This window comes from Osmerus eperlanus, chromosome 8, assembly GCF_963692335.1.
Source record: "Osmerus eperlanus chromosome 8, fOsmEpe2.1, whole genome shotgun sequence".
NCBI classification, from domain to species: domain Eukaryota; kingdom Metazoa; phylum Chordata; class Actinopteri; order Osmeriformes; family Osmeridae; genus Osmerus; species Osmerus eperlanus.
The window spans coordinates 7,270,119-7,285,199 of record NC_085025.1 but is presented as its reverse complement, the minus strand read 5'-3'; the positions used below and the strand labels follow the sequence as shown (position 1 = coordinate 7,285,199).

At 45.9% G+C, this 15,081-nt stretch overlaps 1 protein-coding gene across 1 annotated transcript in view; it reads left to right on the top strand.

The window, feature by feature from the left end:
- sash1a (SAM and SH3 domain containing 1a) overlaps positions 1–15,081 on the top strand; it is a 151,315-nt gene that overhangs the window by 97,398 nt on the left and 38,836 nt on the right. Inside the window, 1 exon segment of the mRNA XM_062466975.1 lies at positions 14,771–14,899. Coding sequence (XP_062322959.1) covers positions 14,771–14,899 — 129 coding nt within the window.

Sequence of the window (15,081 nt, the reverse complement as noted above, 5' to 3'; positions counted from 1 at the left end):
TTCTTAGGAGACATAGACAAACCTATTCCAGCTTCCCCATGGTCCCACTGGCTACTGCCTGAACTAGCTGCTAAGTGTCGGGTACACTAGCCCATTCAAACTCATTGGATGTACAATGTCTATATGTGTACAAAATTACTAAATGTAAAAAATGTCTATATGTGTACAGAATGTGTTTGTGTGAGTGCTGAGGTGCTTGTCGGCAAGCATTTGTGTGGTGTGTGTGCACACGCAGCTGCTTGATTATGGCTGTGTGTAAAAGTGTATGTTATGAGACAGCAGTTAAACCCGGCCCCAGAGACAGTAAACCTCACCTGGGATGGAACCACAGGCAATAATTATACACACTGCCGTGCTGCACATGGTCATAAAACTAACAGACCCGCTGCAGGTCATCTGTTTCTACCCAGCCTAGTCTGGCCCGGCTTATGAAGTCTTGGGATGGTGTGGTTGGAAACAGGCTGTACTGTTGGGTAGCATGATGCTGGTTTGTGCCTGGAATACAAAGGTAGTCACTAGTTCAGTGGGGCAACAGCAGAGGGTGCTGTTTATCTCTGCTCAATCACAGAGAGAGAGAGAGAAAGACTGAGAGACATAAGTAGGAGAAAGCATAGAAAAAAGGGCCCCATGTGAAAGAAAAGGTTCTATAAAGGAAGAAAAATGATTTGAATAAAAGCCAGTTGGAACAGAAGATAAGTGAGTATACACAACCGACCCTCAGGTGATTAGGATGTAGTGTGCGAGTCCATCCATATGGTGGATGCTAAGTACATTCACAGGGTATTTTAGCAAGGTGGGTAAGTGGCACTCCGTCGACCCTGGAGAGACCCTGGCACCACCACGGGCACCTGTTCTGGCTGGCACTTCTGGGGCACTGTCACACAGTACCATCTGTCAGGGACGGGGCCAGCCCTGCTATCATAGCAATACTGCCATACTAGTGTGTGTGTGCGTGTGTGTGTGTGCGTGCATGTGTGTATATATACGTTGATGGGTGTGGGCAGGCATGAGTGTGGTCTGTGTGTGTGCTGGTGTGTGCCTGTGTGTGTGACAGTGGAACTGGACTATTCCGTAACAGCAGAGGGATCACATGACCTCTCTAATAGAGTATGACATGCTGGGCTTTATTTGTCTCCCTGGTCCAGCCTGGCACTACCCTGCGTCATGCCAACGCAGCTGTCAGCCCTGCCTGTTGACCCACACACTGTGGGAGACTCTCTGCTGGCTGCACCTGTGGTCTTACTGACACACACATATATACACACACACACACATACACACATACTGGATATGTAACTTAAATAGCACTGGAACTTTTGAGGACCAAGACAATGACCCAACGAGTTCAACATTTTGTTGTTTGACTATTGAGGGGACTGGTCCCCACAAGAATCGCTAAATAAGTCCACTCACACACACACACTCACTCACTCACACACACACACACACACACACACACATACATGTCCTTAGGCATTCACACAGTGCATACTGTACCTTAGAGAACTGACTTTTGTCCAAAACAACATCTGTCCTTTTGGTCTAGCCCGATAAAAACTCAGTAACATAATCACATACCACATGGCCTTCGGGACTGTCTTGCGTGAAGAATTTGCTAGGCTGAGGCTTAGCAAAGTAGTGTGGGTAGACAGGACCAGGGGGTTTAAATAACCACTCGGATGGTTCCAAATCCCGCTTGGAAACAAGTGTGTGTGAACATGCATGCAAGCTCATAAATGGACACACACACACACACTCTCCTACATACACACATAGACACACAGACACAAAGACAACCAACATGCACACAAACACGCAATGAAACGCGATAATCAAACCCAGAAAAATAAAATGTCTCCTTTTCTTGAACAGTAGTCTGTAGTCTTAGTACAGGAACCGACCCCACAACCACCACTACCCCCACCCTACGCTTACCTCCCCACCCCCCGCATCCCACTGCCGCCTCGCACCTCAACCCAAACAAGCTGCTGCATCCTTGGTCTGTGGAGAGATTGTAGCTATGTTATCTGCTGGCATTCCTCTGGCCCAGCCAGGATCCCTGTGCCCATGTCAGATAGTGGGAGCTATTGTGTTGCCTTGCCTAGCAGTAAGTATGAACATCAACCAGGTAGTATTATTGTGTTGACATGCCAAGCTCTGTGTGTTCTGTTTGACTTGTCTGTGTGTGTTGTGCCTCACACAGCTGGCTATCACACAACCCCTCTCCAGTTCAGGATGGTCCCTCTCTATTCCTCTCTTTCTGTGCTTTCTGTTTTCTGTCCACCCGTGTCTCCCTTCTCACTCTCTTCTCTGAGCAGTCTCTCTATCTCTCTCTATCACTCTCTCTCTCTTTGGGTTTGAAGTTAGCTTTTGCTCATGATATTACAGGCAAGCACACTCCAAAGAATAATACAGTAAAAACACAAACAGAACACAGGCTGTTCATTATTACTCCCTGAAACCTTTGTTTTTGCTCTGCAGAACAGTGTTTATCTCATTTAATGAGCTGGTTTGCAGGGGTCTAACTGGAGGATGGTAATTAGCTGTTCTGCTAATTGGGCCTGTTTGATTACTCCCACGCAAGAGTCACTGGGGTGTGAAGTAACACAGGGCAGGGATGTTGCCTAAACACACACACATACATACTATACAACGCACGCAAAAATATACAAAGCATGCTGTTTCAAAGGAGACATCTCAGCTTTGTGTTACCTTTGACCCTTTTGAGCTGTATTAAAAACAAGTGAACTCTGATCTTAATGTATCCACTGAGAGCAGGAACATAAGACAAGCACACAGAGCTGTTCATAGTGATCAAACTGGTATTTCAGTTCCTTTCATGCAAGTTAGTCAAAGAATATGGAATAAACGAGTTGTAGTTATTGTATATATACAGTTTTCTGTATTTACAACATACTGTAACAGTGTAGGTAATACTTTATGTACAGTAACAATATGTGTTTATGTGCTACTGTATTTAACTGTATCTAACATATTGTGTTTGGTGATGCAACTCTGGGGTTGTCTGTTTCTGCACCAGGCTGTTTATCACCCCTGCCTGGAAAGGTCACGATCCCTGGGGGATATTTTCAGATCAGGGTCACTGACCTATAAGGGTCACTTTTTCTGTCTGGGGTGGTCTCGCACACTTTTCATCAGTTTTCTGTCTTGTCTCCCTCCCTCTACCTCACCCTCTCTATCTCTCCATTTTCTTAACCCTTGAATCCCAGTCTTCTGGCATGTCCTCCTATCCTCTCTTCTCCTCCCCTCCTCCTCTCCTCCTCCTGTTCTCCTGTTAGGGAGTCAGGTGGCTGAGCGGTTAGGGAATCGGGCTAGTAATCTGAAGGTTGCCAGTTCGATTCCCGGCCGTGCCAAATGATGTTGTGTCCTTGGGCAAGGCACTTCACCCTACTTGCCTCGGGGGGAATGTCCCTGTACTTACTGTAAGTCGCTCTGGATAAGAGCGTCTGCTAAATGACTAAATGTAAATGTAAATGCAAATGTTCTCCTCTCTCCTGTCCTTCTCCTATCCTTCCCTCCCCACTCCATACTACTTTGTCTCCTTCACTAATACACCAGTCGGGTGCCAGACTCTATCTCAGAGTAAGCAGATAAGGTACAAGGTAAAGAAAGAGATGACAAGGTGTTGACATCACACAGACTGTAGATCCATCATGTCCAAACACATCTAACATAGTTCATACATATAGATGCTATGTTGCCTGTTTGAAGGCTGTGTTGTCTGTGGTACTGACAGTACTGTATGTAAGCAGGTTAATAAAGGGGCCTCGGGGGGTGTCTCTTCAGATGTGGGTCTTATCTGGTGTCTGTCTGTGGCTCTACCTTTGGGGCACACAGTGCTTAACACTCTCCAGAGACACATATGTCTGCTCCTCTTTCTCGTTCTCTCTCTCTTTCCCTCCCTCCCTCTCTCTCTCTCTCTCTCTCTCTCTCTCTCTCCGGACCCCCCCCCCCCCCCGCCCCCTGCAGGTGGGACAGATTACGAGCTAGGCCTGTCTTTTATGGCTGAGTGTGTGTGTGAGTGTGTGTGTGTTTGAGTATGTCCAGCCAAACTGGCACTAGAACTAGGAGTACTCAGTGAGAACGGAGACTGGCTGGTCTGATCAGCAGAATATCAATGCAGCCTGGGAGAGGACCTCTGTATCCTCTCAGACACAACAAGCCTTCAATGTCTGACCCAGGTGCAGGGACAGAGAGGAAGAGAGTGATGGATGGAGATATGGAGAGAGAGAGAGAGAGAGAGAGAGAGAGAGAGAGAGAGAGAGAGAGAGAGAGGGGGGGGGAGTGGAAGGAGGGCGAACAAGGGAATGTAGACATGGTATGGCTTGAATTCTCATATTCTGTGGGTTATGGTTCTACAGGTTTCAAGGGTCTACTTAGCTTTACATGCAGAGTGATTGATCATTGTGATGTCATGGCATGCACCATCTGACCCCTGTATGACAGAAAGCCATGAAATCAATTTACCCTTCTCCTCATCCATCCCTTTCCAAAATGTAAAGGTGAATTTAATAGGTTTCAGCTGTGCGTTGGTCTAAGCATGTTCATATGTTCCAGACATCTCATTGCCTCCATTCCTGGACATTATGCTGACATGTCACATGGTGTGAGGTTCTTCCTTGTCACCTTGGAGCTGTGGAGGCCTTGTGTATGAAGTCAATGAGAGTCCTACGGTGGTGAATGAGGCAGGAAAGGCAGGATGTCTCTACGATGGTCGCTACCTCTGTCTGGCAACACGACACCTTGATCTGGAGCATGCTTGTCGGGTGGCAATGGGATTACATAGCAGGGGTCCACAGACACACAAACACACACAAGCAGGATGTAACAAGGTGGCGGTCTTGATGATACTCCTCACCATGCAAAGAGTGGTGCAATAAAATCAACATGAACCTGCAGGTAAAGTCCTGCCTTCACGGCTTCTGATTGGCCAGGGGTCATGCATGGGGAGCTTGGGCTTTGATTGGTGTCTCACATTGAGGTCTCTATCACATATATATATATCTCTTTATTTGTACCTGTTTCTCTCATCTTCCAAATGTTTCTCTCCACACAATCTTACTTGCTCCCTCTCTCTCTCTCTCTCTCTCTCTCTCTCGCTCTCTCTCGGTCTCTCTCTACTCTGGCAACTGTCACGAGATGGTGCAGCTGTTGCTGTTCAGCAGACACGCTGCTCTCTCAGAGAATGTGCATTTGGCAGCAGAGAGACACTGAGACACACTCAAGACGTTTGCATTACAATAGAGTTGCCCAGTGGAACAAAACAAGCAGCTAATTATTCACAGTTTCCAATTCCATGGATGCATGCAAGACATTTGTTACATGTTTAATCTTTGTAGTTTGTGTACTCTTCTATAGTCCTTTTGGGAATATATTGTAATGTCATTGGCTTTCAAATAATGTTTATACAGCAAAGTAATAACAAATTAATTGTTATGGTTGACCATAGTCCCTGCTGTATTACTGGATTGCCTGTTTCATTATTGTACACTTTGGCCGTTCATGCAGATTTAGTAGCACGAATAGGGCAAGATTTACGTCACTGCGTGTAGAAATATTTTTCCCATGCGCTTTTGTTTTTGATACAATTGTGTAGAGAATGTCGCTTTGTTCTCGAAAAGCTGCGGACTATTGGTGGAAAGGATAAGCCCTCGTGGGCTAAATGCTGGCAGTATATGCCTATGATGTCTTCTAAAACGGTCGACAGACTACAAATAACAATTCTTAAAGGACGTTTAAAAAAGTAAACTTTCTCGTTGAAGTTTTTACCCGCTCCGCTTAGACATGAGAGCGTTTTTAACTGGGAGGAGTGATTGAGCAGTGAAGTAAGGGGGAGCTCACTGTTGGAGGAGGGAGCGTTGATAATTATCCACAAGGACAGCGCTTCGGGCGTTCTTTTCTTTTGTTGTCAATGAAAACACATATATCTGTATTTGAGAGTTTGTTGTGTTGTGCGACTTTTAAAAAAACCCGTTAGATTGCTATTACATTAAATATTTGAACGAATTGTTCGTGCGCCTTAAAGCATTCTCACCCGCTGTATGCTTTGGTTCAAGCCAGCGCACAGTGCAGCGAAGTGAGTAGGCTACTCAACCAACAAAGTTTTTAGACGGAATGATTGCTGTGGAACCTGTTGCTATTTTTTTAATGGTTTCTTCGTACGGCGAGAAGTATGTGCAGCGCATTACGGAGACATGCCTCTTGTATATTTAGCACGTTTTCTTTCATAAGAATGGGTGGATGTATATTACTTGTGTCACCTTCAATGTTTTTTGTGCCAAGGAATGCTGAAGGATTTCAAGGCTAAGACAAGGGCAACTTTCTTTGGCCAAGGTGCATGTCACGGTCCACGGTTGCCACCGGATATCTTGGCTGAGAATTGTGAATGGTCTCGGATTAAAACTTTGCACCAAAGGCAACTTTGTACTTCGTAAACATTATGGAGAGCGACCAAGGAGCCGCCGCCTCCACCGTCGAACCCGAGGCGGCAAGCGGAGGATCAGATAGTTTTTCCCAGCTCTGGACTGACGTGATGGGGATGCTGGTGAGTGTGTGGGTCGTTGTGGAGGGGGAGGGGAGACAGGAAAGTAACACTTATCTGAGAAAAGCTTTTCAACTGTTCTCCTCAAAGGGGCCTCAGTGCCGATTCAGTTGTGTATTGAGATTGGTTAATGCATGTAAATCACGTATCAAAACAAGAGGCAAGCGAATCCACACAGCCTAGACTACGGCTTTTATCACATTTCATCCTCTTGCCTAACGTATGGTTGGGATGAGTCATTTTCTTTAAAGCTGCTTGCCAATCCTTCTTTATGCTTTAAATCAATTGGTGCGACCAGGACACAGGTGAGAATGGTATATTGCGCTATGACAATTCAACTTTTTCTAACTCGTTATTTAACCATTCGGATTGTAGTACAGAGCACCGGAACCTTTGCGGTTCTTTTATTGTAGTCTATAGAGTTGGCTATGAAATTGAGAAATTATTAGGCAATATTAACAGTTTATAACACCGTAATAGACACTGAAGATAGCATTCGTCAACACAGCTAATTTATTCTGAAACTCGTTATGTTCCCCGAGAGAGCAAGAGTCAGTCAGCGTGCCAGACACTTGTTGCTGTGTTTTTGCACTAATGCAATGCCAATGTTATGTTGAAAAGGAATATTGCAATTTTGTATTCTCTCTCTCTCTCTCTCTCTCTCTCTCTCTCTCTCTCTCTCTCTCTCTCTCTCTCTCTCTCTCTCTCTCTCTCTCTCTCTCTCTCTCTCTCTCTCTCACCTTTGTGTAGTTTCTGTGTGTGTGTGTGTGTTTGTGAGGCATATGAGTGTGTGGGAAGGAGAATCACTTCTGGCCTTTGACTCTGGGTGGGAGACCTGGGCTGTGTGCCAAGCGATTTAACTAGATTCATTACTTTAAAGACAAATGTCTTGCAGTGCTCTCATCTTTGACGTATTTCCCTTACAGCTGTAGCACACACACACGCACATGCCAACTAATGATTCTATTGGTTACTGTAGCAAGCCTCTTTCACTGTGTTCATCACAGAGCTCTCCATTAACCCTCCCCCATCACAGAGACCTGAGACAGGGAGATGTTTTTAGCTGCAGTGACCCTCTAATACTCTGTCAGCATGAAGAGCCAGCAGTTATTTACGTTCACAGACTGGACCATTAGGCTTCTCTTCAAGTTTCTGAGTTACGTTGCAGGTTTCTGAGCTCAATTTCTTATTCAAGGCCCCAAACCTCTTTATTTGGAGATACATGTTATTGTGGCCCTATCCCTTGTAGGCATAATGTGTGCTGTGTTGCTAACACCCTGTTAAATCATTTCTTTTGAATGTATATTTTGTTGCCTGGAAATGTCTTGGAAAAGTCAACTGCCAACTGCACCTGCAAGCTGTGTTGTTTCAACCAGGGCTTTTCTGTAGAAGACATTACCCAGCCAATAATATGTTGAACCCATATTTATGAAACGTGTAGTGAATGGTCCCGGCACAGTGTATTCTAGTATCTTTTGGCAAGTACAATGGCTGTGCTAAATATAGTCTTCTGGCTATGTAATGCCTTTCAATGGTCTTTGTTTCAAAAGGGCCCCTGGATGAGAATGGCCTTTTGAGCTAACCTTTGCTTGGGGAGATTGAAACATCTAGCATAAGTGTTATAGATCAGTTTTGCCATTTGGACAAGTTCTAGTGAATCTAGAGAGGCATGCATGCTAGGGCAGATACATTTGTAACTTTTATAGATCTAGGCTAGCCTTGTAGCTCTTTCACCTGACCTCTTCACCAACATCTACATGTACGTCTGAAAGGTCATACACACAGAACCTTCATATCTTTACATAAATCACAGGCTGAGAACCAGGGCAGATATATGCTTATCTTCCCAATAAGCCTGAAAATACCCTCTTATCATGTTCGGGAACCAGATTAAATATCATCATGGATTCTCAGTCTTTTGAGTGTTTACGCGGCACACAGTAGCAAGAAGTGATTTACTAAGTACTGACCATAGATCAAAGCCTGGGTTGTTTTAAGCCCCCACCCCCCCTCCACACCCCACTTACCCCTCTCTGAGGTTAACTCTTCACTGAAGGGGGGGGTGTTTAATGAGAATACCTCTGCAAGCCTGCCAGCCAGGCATTTATTTGTGGTTGCAAGTGGGGTAAACAGCCTGTAGCTAATTAAGAGTCTGGGGCTGTCTGGAGGAAACTGCTGCTGCTGTTTAAACTAGTTTGGAGAGAAAGATGTTCCAGGAGACCTCAAATAAGCACTATTCTTTATACAAACTCAAGGTTTTTGTGGAGTAGTTAACCACCTCAGTGCTCTAGGAGGTGCCAGTAGGTAATCTTGGTTGAAGTTTCTGAAGTTTACATACAGAGAGGTGTAGGTACGTGTAGATATGAGGGAACCATTCCCACTAGAGCCCACAGAAAACACTCAAGACCCTACTCTGGAGCTCAACCAGAGTAGCTCTAACTGACAAGGTTTCATCTCACCTCATCCAAACAACCCCGAGGAATGAGAAATACAGATCTGCTCATTTTCAGGTATGCCTTAGTCTGCTCAGGCTTCTAATTCTCGTCCTTGACCCGATAATTTGATCACAGATGTGGATAGCTAACAGTCATCCTCTGTTTCCCCCCAGTGCCTCTCTGAAAGACGCCTCTCATCCCAAGTATCCTGGATGTTTGTCTCAAAGCAAAGCTTCAGGAAGACATTTTGCTGGGACTACAGAAAAGGGCATGTGCTAACTTGTCCTCTGCCAAATCTAGTCTTAGTACAGGCTCCTTCTTGGTCAGCCTGGTCTGGCTTATGAGTTCTCTCTCGTCCCAGACCCGGGTCTCGTGGTCGGGGTCAGGCAGAGCTCCAGCAGGTTTCCTCTGACGGGGCGGCGGTGCCCTGTTCTCTCTCTGCGGCGGATATTCTCAGGAAGCCCCCTTGGAGAGGCCGGGCCACGGCCCCTGGTATGGCCATCAGCTCCTTCCCCTGCTGCAATCTTCCAGAAACCCCTGGGTCTCTGGAAGCTTCATCATACTTACTTCATACTTAGTTATTTCACTCCCTCCCTCGCTTTTTAAAAAATCTGTTCCTCACCCTCAGTTTTTTGCGTCAGATACAGTTTTATTTTCCTTGGTTTTTGAGAGCAGATTATATCGATCTTTAATGCTTCTTCTTCCCCTCCTTCATCCTCTCTCCATCTGTCCATCTCCCCACCAGAACTTCTGGGAGGCCAGCTTCGGCTCCTCTGCAAGGGGCTGATGGCTGACTCAGGCTTTGACATGGGTGGGGACAGGGGCAGGACACCTATTGTCCTCTGCTGCTAAACCTTGGCTTCAGAAACAACCCCAGGGAATAGAAGAACAAAGAGAGAGGTGGACTGAGGGATTGCTTACACTCCAATGCTATTGTGCAGATAGCTTGTGTGGGGGCTGGCAGGTGTGGCTTTTGGCTAGTCTTTAACATGTCCAGTGTGAATCGGGAATAAAAAGAGCTTTTAATTCACCTCTACTGTATTTAACTTGCAGCTATGAGGACAAGACGACACAATACAACTGAGTGGGTCAGAAAAAAGGCAGTCGTTTCTATCAAGTGTAACTGATCATACCAGTTTAGCATCGCATCAAATACCCAAATCCATTGTCACCGTCCCTCCCTTTAAGTCACAAGGCTAACTCAGTGACAATAACCTCTGCCATACAAACCATTAAATTACATCCCACGTAACAATGTACCTCAAGAAAGACAAACATGAATGTTTAGCCAGAGTTTAGACCAGAACAAACACGTTAGCCTGAGTTAATGGTTTTTAGAAGTCTGGAATGCCATCGCTGACTGCTGTGACAAACAAGCACTGGCTTTAAGAGTGTAGCGCAACCAAGCATGCGGTGGAAATCAATTGAGTTTAGCCTGAGCTAAATGATTAGTTCTGTGACTTGTGTAGTGACTTGGTGGCACGCAAGAGGAGAGGTCAGCTTGAGAGAGTTTTAGTCCTACACGCTGGTTATGGAATGTTTTAATAACTTTGACAGAAGTGGCTTGGTGTGCTATTTAGGTTTGTCTTGGGGTTAGAGTGATTTCAGCTTTGGAGTGCAAATTCTTGTTTAATTTTTTTTCTTCTTAGAATGACAGAAGGAACAGCTTGCTTTCTCGTGACCTGGCTGTCCTCATGTCCTCTGAGGAGAAATATCAGCCTCCAATCCAGACAGTTGAAGTGTTGAATTGCTCAAATATAGATTTTATTCCAACAAGAGCAACTCGTATCAGAACAGTTTTTAGCACAATGTCCAGTAAATGTTTCAACATCTGTTACACTATGTGAAAGAATTTTTTTTTTCTGAGTGAGGGAAGTGGTTGGTAGAACATTCAAGAATGAACCGGCGCTCTTGAACGCTGTGCATGCTTGGCGGACTGTCTGTAGCATTGCCTCACAGCTCGAACTACAGTCAGCGAGTTAGAAATATAAAAAATGTTTGATATATGCGGCAATGACCATGGCACATTCCAAAAAATGGACCAGAGATAGGAATGTATTTGCGGTATATTCCAACTATTTTAGGAGTCATCATCAAAGTCTGACCTTATTTGTTTCTAACATGTCTTGGATTCTATGACATGATTTTTCTCTCTCACAGTGCACACCTGGTCTTTGGTTTGTACATTTACATTTAGTCATTTAGCAGACGCTCTTATCCAGAACGTTTGTAGAGCTATGCCTGTCAGTGTCCGGCTGTAAGAGTGTCAGTACCCAAAGCTGCCCTGTGTGGCTCTGAGCCCCGGAGGTCTGAAGGTCTCCCTGCTGGTGCCACAGGCTCCAGGGTGGTCAGAATGACAGGAATGCTCCGGCTAATTGATTAACGAGGTTGGGGTCAGCAGGTCCCAAGGCTGTTTCCACCCTCATCTCCTCGGCCGTGCTGTCTCACAGCCTATGTTCCTTTTACATTGCTCTCAGATGAGCTTGATTCAAATCTGACAATATAGAGGACCTTTCTCTGTGAAACCGTTTTGGAATCTGGCCACGGTTTCATTAGATGATATCACCAATTGTTAGTCACAGTTTCTTAAGACAAAAGTCAGAAGAAAAAATGTGGTGGGAGTTTCTTGTTAAAGACTCCCTAGTTCTTAATCTGGGACATGTTCTACAGTAACTTTTTAATGTTGCAATAATAGCAAAAAACGGTTATGATGCAATAAACCATAAGACATGAGCTCATCTGTCCATCCTTGACTTGGAATAGCAAGATCCAGCAGGAGTCTTTACAGGAACCTGACATCCAGTCAGACTTTCTGTTTCAATTACTGTACATTTTGTAAAGTTTTGTAGAAGATTGACTGGACCAAAATGTTGTTCCAATGTTCTGAATCTGACACAATTCAGCTGAACAGGATGTCGAGAAAAAGGTTGTTTAGGACGAGAAACTTTGCTAAGGAGCGAGGACAAAGCAGTCCTGCTCAAAGCAGACACATTCTGAAATCATTTGGTTTCTCTCCTGTATTGGTGTGGGTGTTGTCTTTAAGGCCTGTTCGTTCCACTAACCATGCTGTTGAATGTGAGGCACGTTGTCAGGGTTGTGTATACACAGGGGGTGAGACCATCGCATGCGCACAAACCATCAGCCTTGTTTCATAAGTACACCCACACACAACTAAAGGCTATCTGTTCATGTCCGTTTAATACATTCTCCTTTGTGGGTCTCATAGTTCTTTTGGTTGATGTAGTAATGATGCAGACTTACTCAGACATCAGGGTTGTATTAGTCATGTGAAGCTTTTAGATGGGGCCTTGGGGTGGGGGGGGGGGGGGGGGGGTGCTCCAGTTAGTGTCCCAGCTGAGGCCAGCTATGTAGGAGCTGGATTAGCTCATGGCAAACGAAGGAGTCCCTGGCATGCACACAAACGACACACACAAACTCTATGATGATTAAAAATGATGAATTAAAGCCTAGAACTGGTCATTCCATTTGGGGTCATTCTAATCAGGGATTCCTCTCGTCCAATCAGTCATGATACTGTATCAGACCCCTGTCTCTTTCACTCATTTTCTCTGTCTCTCTGTCTCCAAATCCATCATGTAGACAGCCAGTCTCAGTCACGCCATGTTCATGCTTAATAAACACTCCCGTTGCTCGTTACTAGCGTGCCTCTGTCTCTTTATCTCTCTCTCTCTCCCTCCGTCTCTCTCTTTCTCTCCCGCAGTGGAATGTTAGGAGAATGTCAGTAAAGCATGTGCCCGCCCAGCCAGGGCTCCCACAGGGAATCTCCACCATCTCAAACCATATGTCCTGGACAGAGCTCCTGCAACAGGGCTGGGTGGACAAATATGAAACAGATCAGAACAAACTGGACTTTGACTCTGTGAATCAGAGTGTGGAAGGGGAGGCGGGTTATTGAGTTAGGTGGTGGCCAAAGGGAGGAGGCCATGTGTTGGTTTTAGGTGTTGGTTGAAGTGGAATGTTTCTCGACGTTTCCAGTCATGTGTAAGATAGATGGATCCGACCCACTGAGAAGCTGAATGTAGAATATGTTGTCTTGGCTCAGACTGGTTTGTTTTGAAAGTCCCCAGTGTGTGTGTATGTGCTCGCCCCCGTCCGGGTGTGTGTTCATTCTGAACAGGGGCCATCTCTGAAGAAGCCCCTCTCTCTACCCAGTATGCGTGTGGCTCACACACTCCACAGTGGCCCATTCATGAGAGACTGGCACAGAGATACTGGGAGCTGTTCTGAGCCCACAGAGAGACACCAGAGACTGAGAGAAACTGTTCAGGTCCTGCGTGGTGATTCAATGCCAGCTGTCTGACTGGCACCCAACACAACAACACTGTTGATGATTCAAACACGGCCACCCATCCTTCCTACCTGCCCAGTAAGGGCCCGGGGCAGGTAAGGTCCAGTAACCACTGTGTGGATGGAGGAACTGAATCTAAGCAGGAAAGTGGATCTCTATTAAGCATACTTCATTCGTTACTGTGTGCTTCAGACTACAGTTCTGAAACTTCATACAGTCATATCACTGCTTGTCGTTTCTTGCGGGGTGTTTGAGGTGAGTTTTGTTGAGTAAGGTCTTTTCTTATTTGGAGTTCACTTCCTCCTTCTATCTCAAACCCACAACTCCCACACAAAGGCAGGAAGAGTGGACCGAGGGAGAGCACAAGGGCAGGAAGACTGTGTTTGGGTTACAGGGGTTGCAGAATGTCATAGCAGTTTAAAGGCCACTACTGATTAGAAAATAAAAAACCGAGGGAAATGTCAAAGTTTGCCATCGTAGTTAGTTACCCTAATTTTAGATTCTTTACTGAAGGCAAACCGATATGTTTTTGCTGCACAAGTAGTGTGTGTGTGTGTGTGTCTCAGTTACAGGTAGTGGAGGTCGAGTGTATGTGTAGAGGCCATGGGCCAGTGAAGAAACATTGGCACGCACACACACACACACACACATAAACATGCATAGCACACCCAACCATCAAACACACCTAAACACCTAGACCCACATCCTCTACAGTAGCTTCAGCATAAGCTATGATCAGCCCTATTTCTTCCCACTCTCCTCCTTTCTCCATGTATCCACCAGAGAGAGCGGTAAGATAGACTAACAAACAGCCCTAACCTTCTCACCTCTAACCTCACACATCCCCTGGTGGACATCCCCTACCAGCTATAAGCACAGTGTTAGCCTGCTAACAAAGTTAGCCCAACTTGGCACAGGGGGAGGAAGTGGTGGGTGAGTGATTAGATTTGTGCCGTTGTGCTACCCCTTGCCACCTCCGGCCAGAGCGGCACACCCGCCCGCTAAGCTGGCGCCTTTCCCGCGCGGCTAATAACAAGCGTCTGTGGCAGGAGCGTCTTCATTAAGCTGTACCAGGAGCCGGGGGCAGATGGGGAGAGAGCTTGTTAAGGCCTTTATTTGATCAGACTCCTTTTCCTGGCCTGGAGGAGTAAGGAGGCGGGAGGAGAGAGGTCTTTAGGGAGGACTCTCAGGGACAGTGGATGGTGAATGGTGTTTGACTCACTGTTGTGGTATGACACTGTGTACAGTGGAATTGTCCAGGCTACTCCCTGACGGAGAACCGGCCTTGTGGTCTGGATGAAATGCTTCGACGTCAGTTTCTTTTGTGTTATTGTTGTATAGATCTGCATTCCCTCATGGGCTCGTCTCTCTTACGTCCCACTCTACCTGCCTTTGTCTCCTTGCGAGCCTCCCTGTGGCAGAAGTTAACCAGTCCTTCTCTCTGTTCCTCCTCCCCTGCTCCAGGACGGTTCTCTGGGGAACATAGATGACCTTGCTCAGGAGTACTCAGAGTACTACAACACCTGCTTCAACGACGTTAGCGACCGCATGGAGGAGCTACGCAAACGCCGCGTCTCCCAGGACCTGGACATGGTGAGCGCACACACACCTTGGGTTTATTTTAAGTACCTTTATACCTCCAAACCACCAAGTACAAGTAGGACAGTAGACCCTTATTTGACTTCACAGAACATGTGAGCACAGTTACAAAACTGGCAACCCCACTCCCAACATGTGAAAACTGTTACTGGTCTGGCAACCTCTCTCAAGGGCAT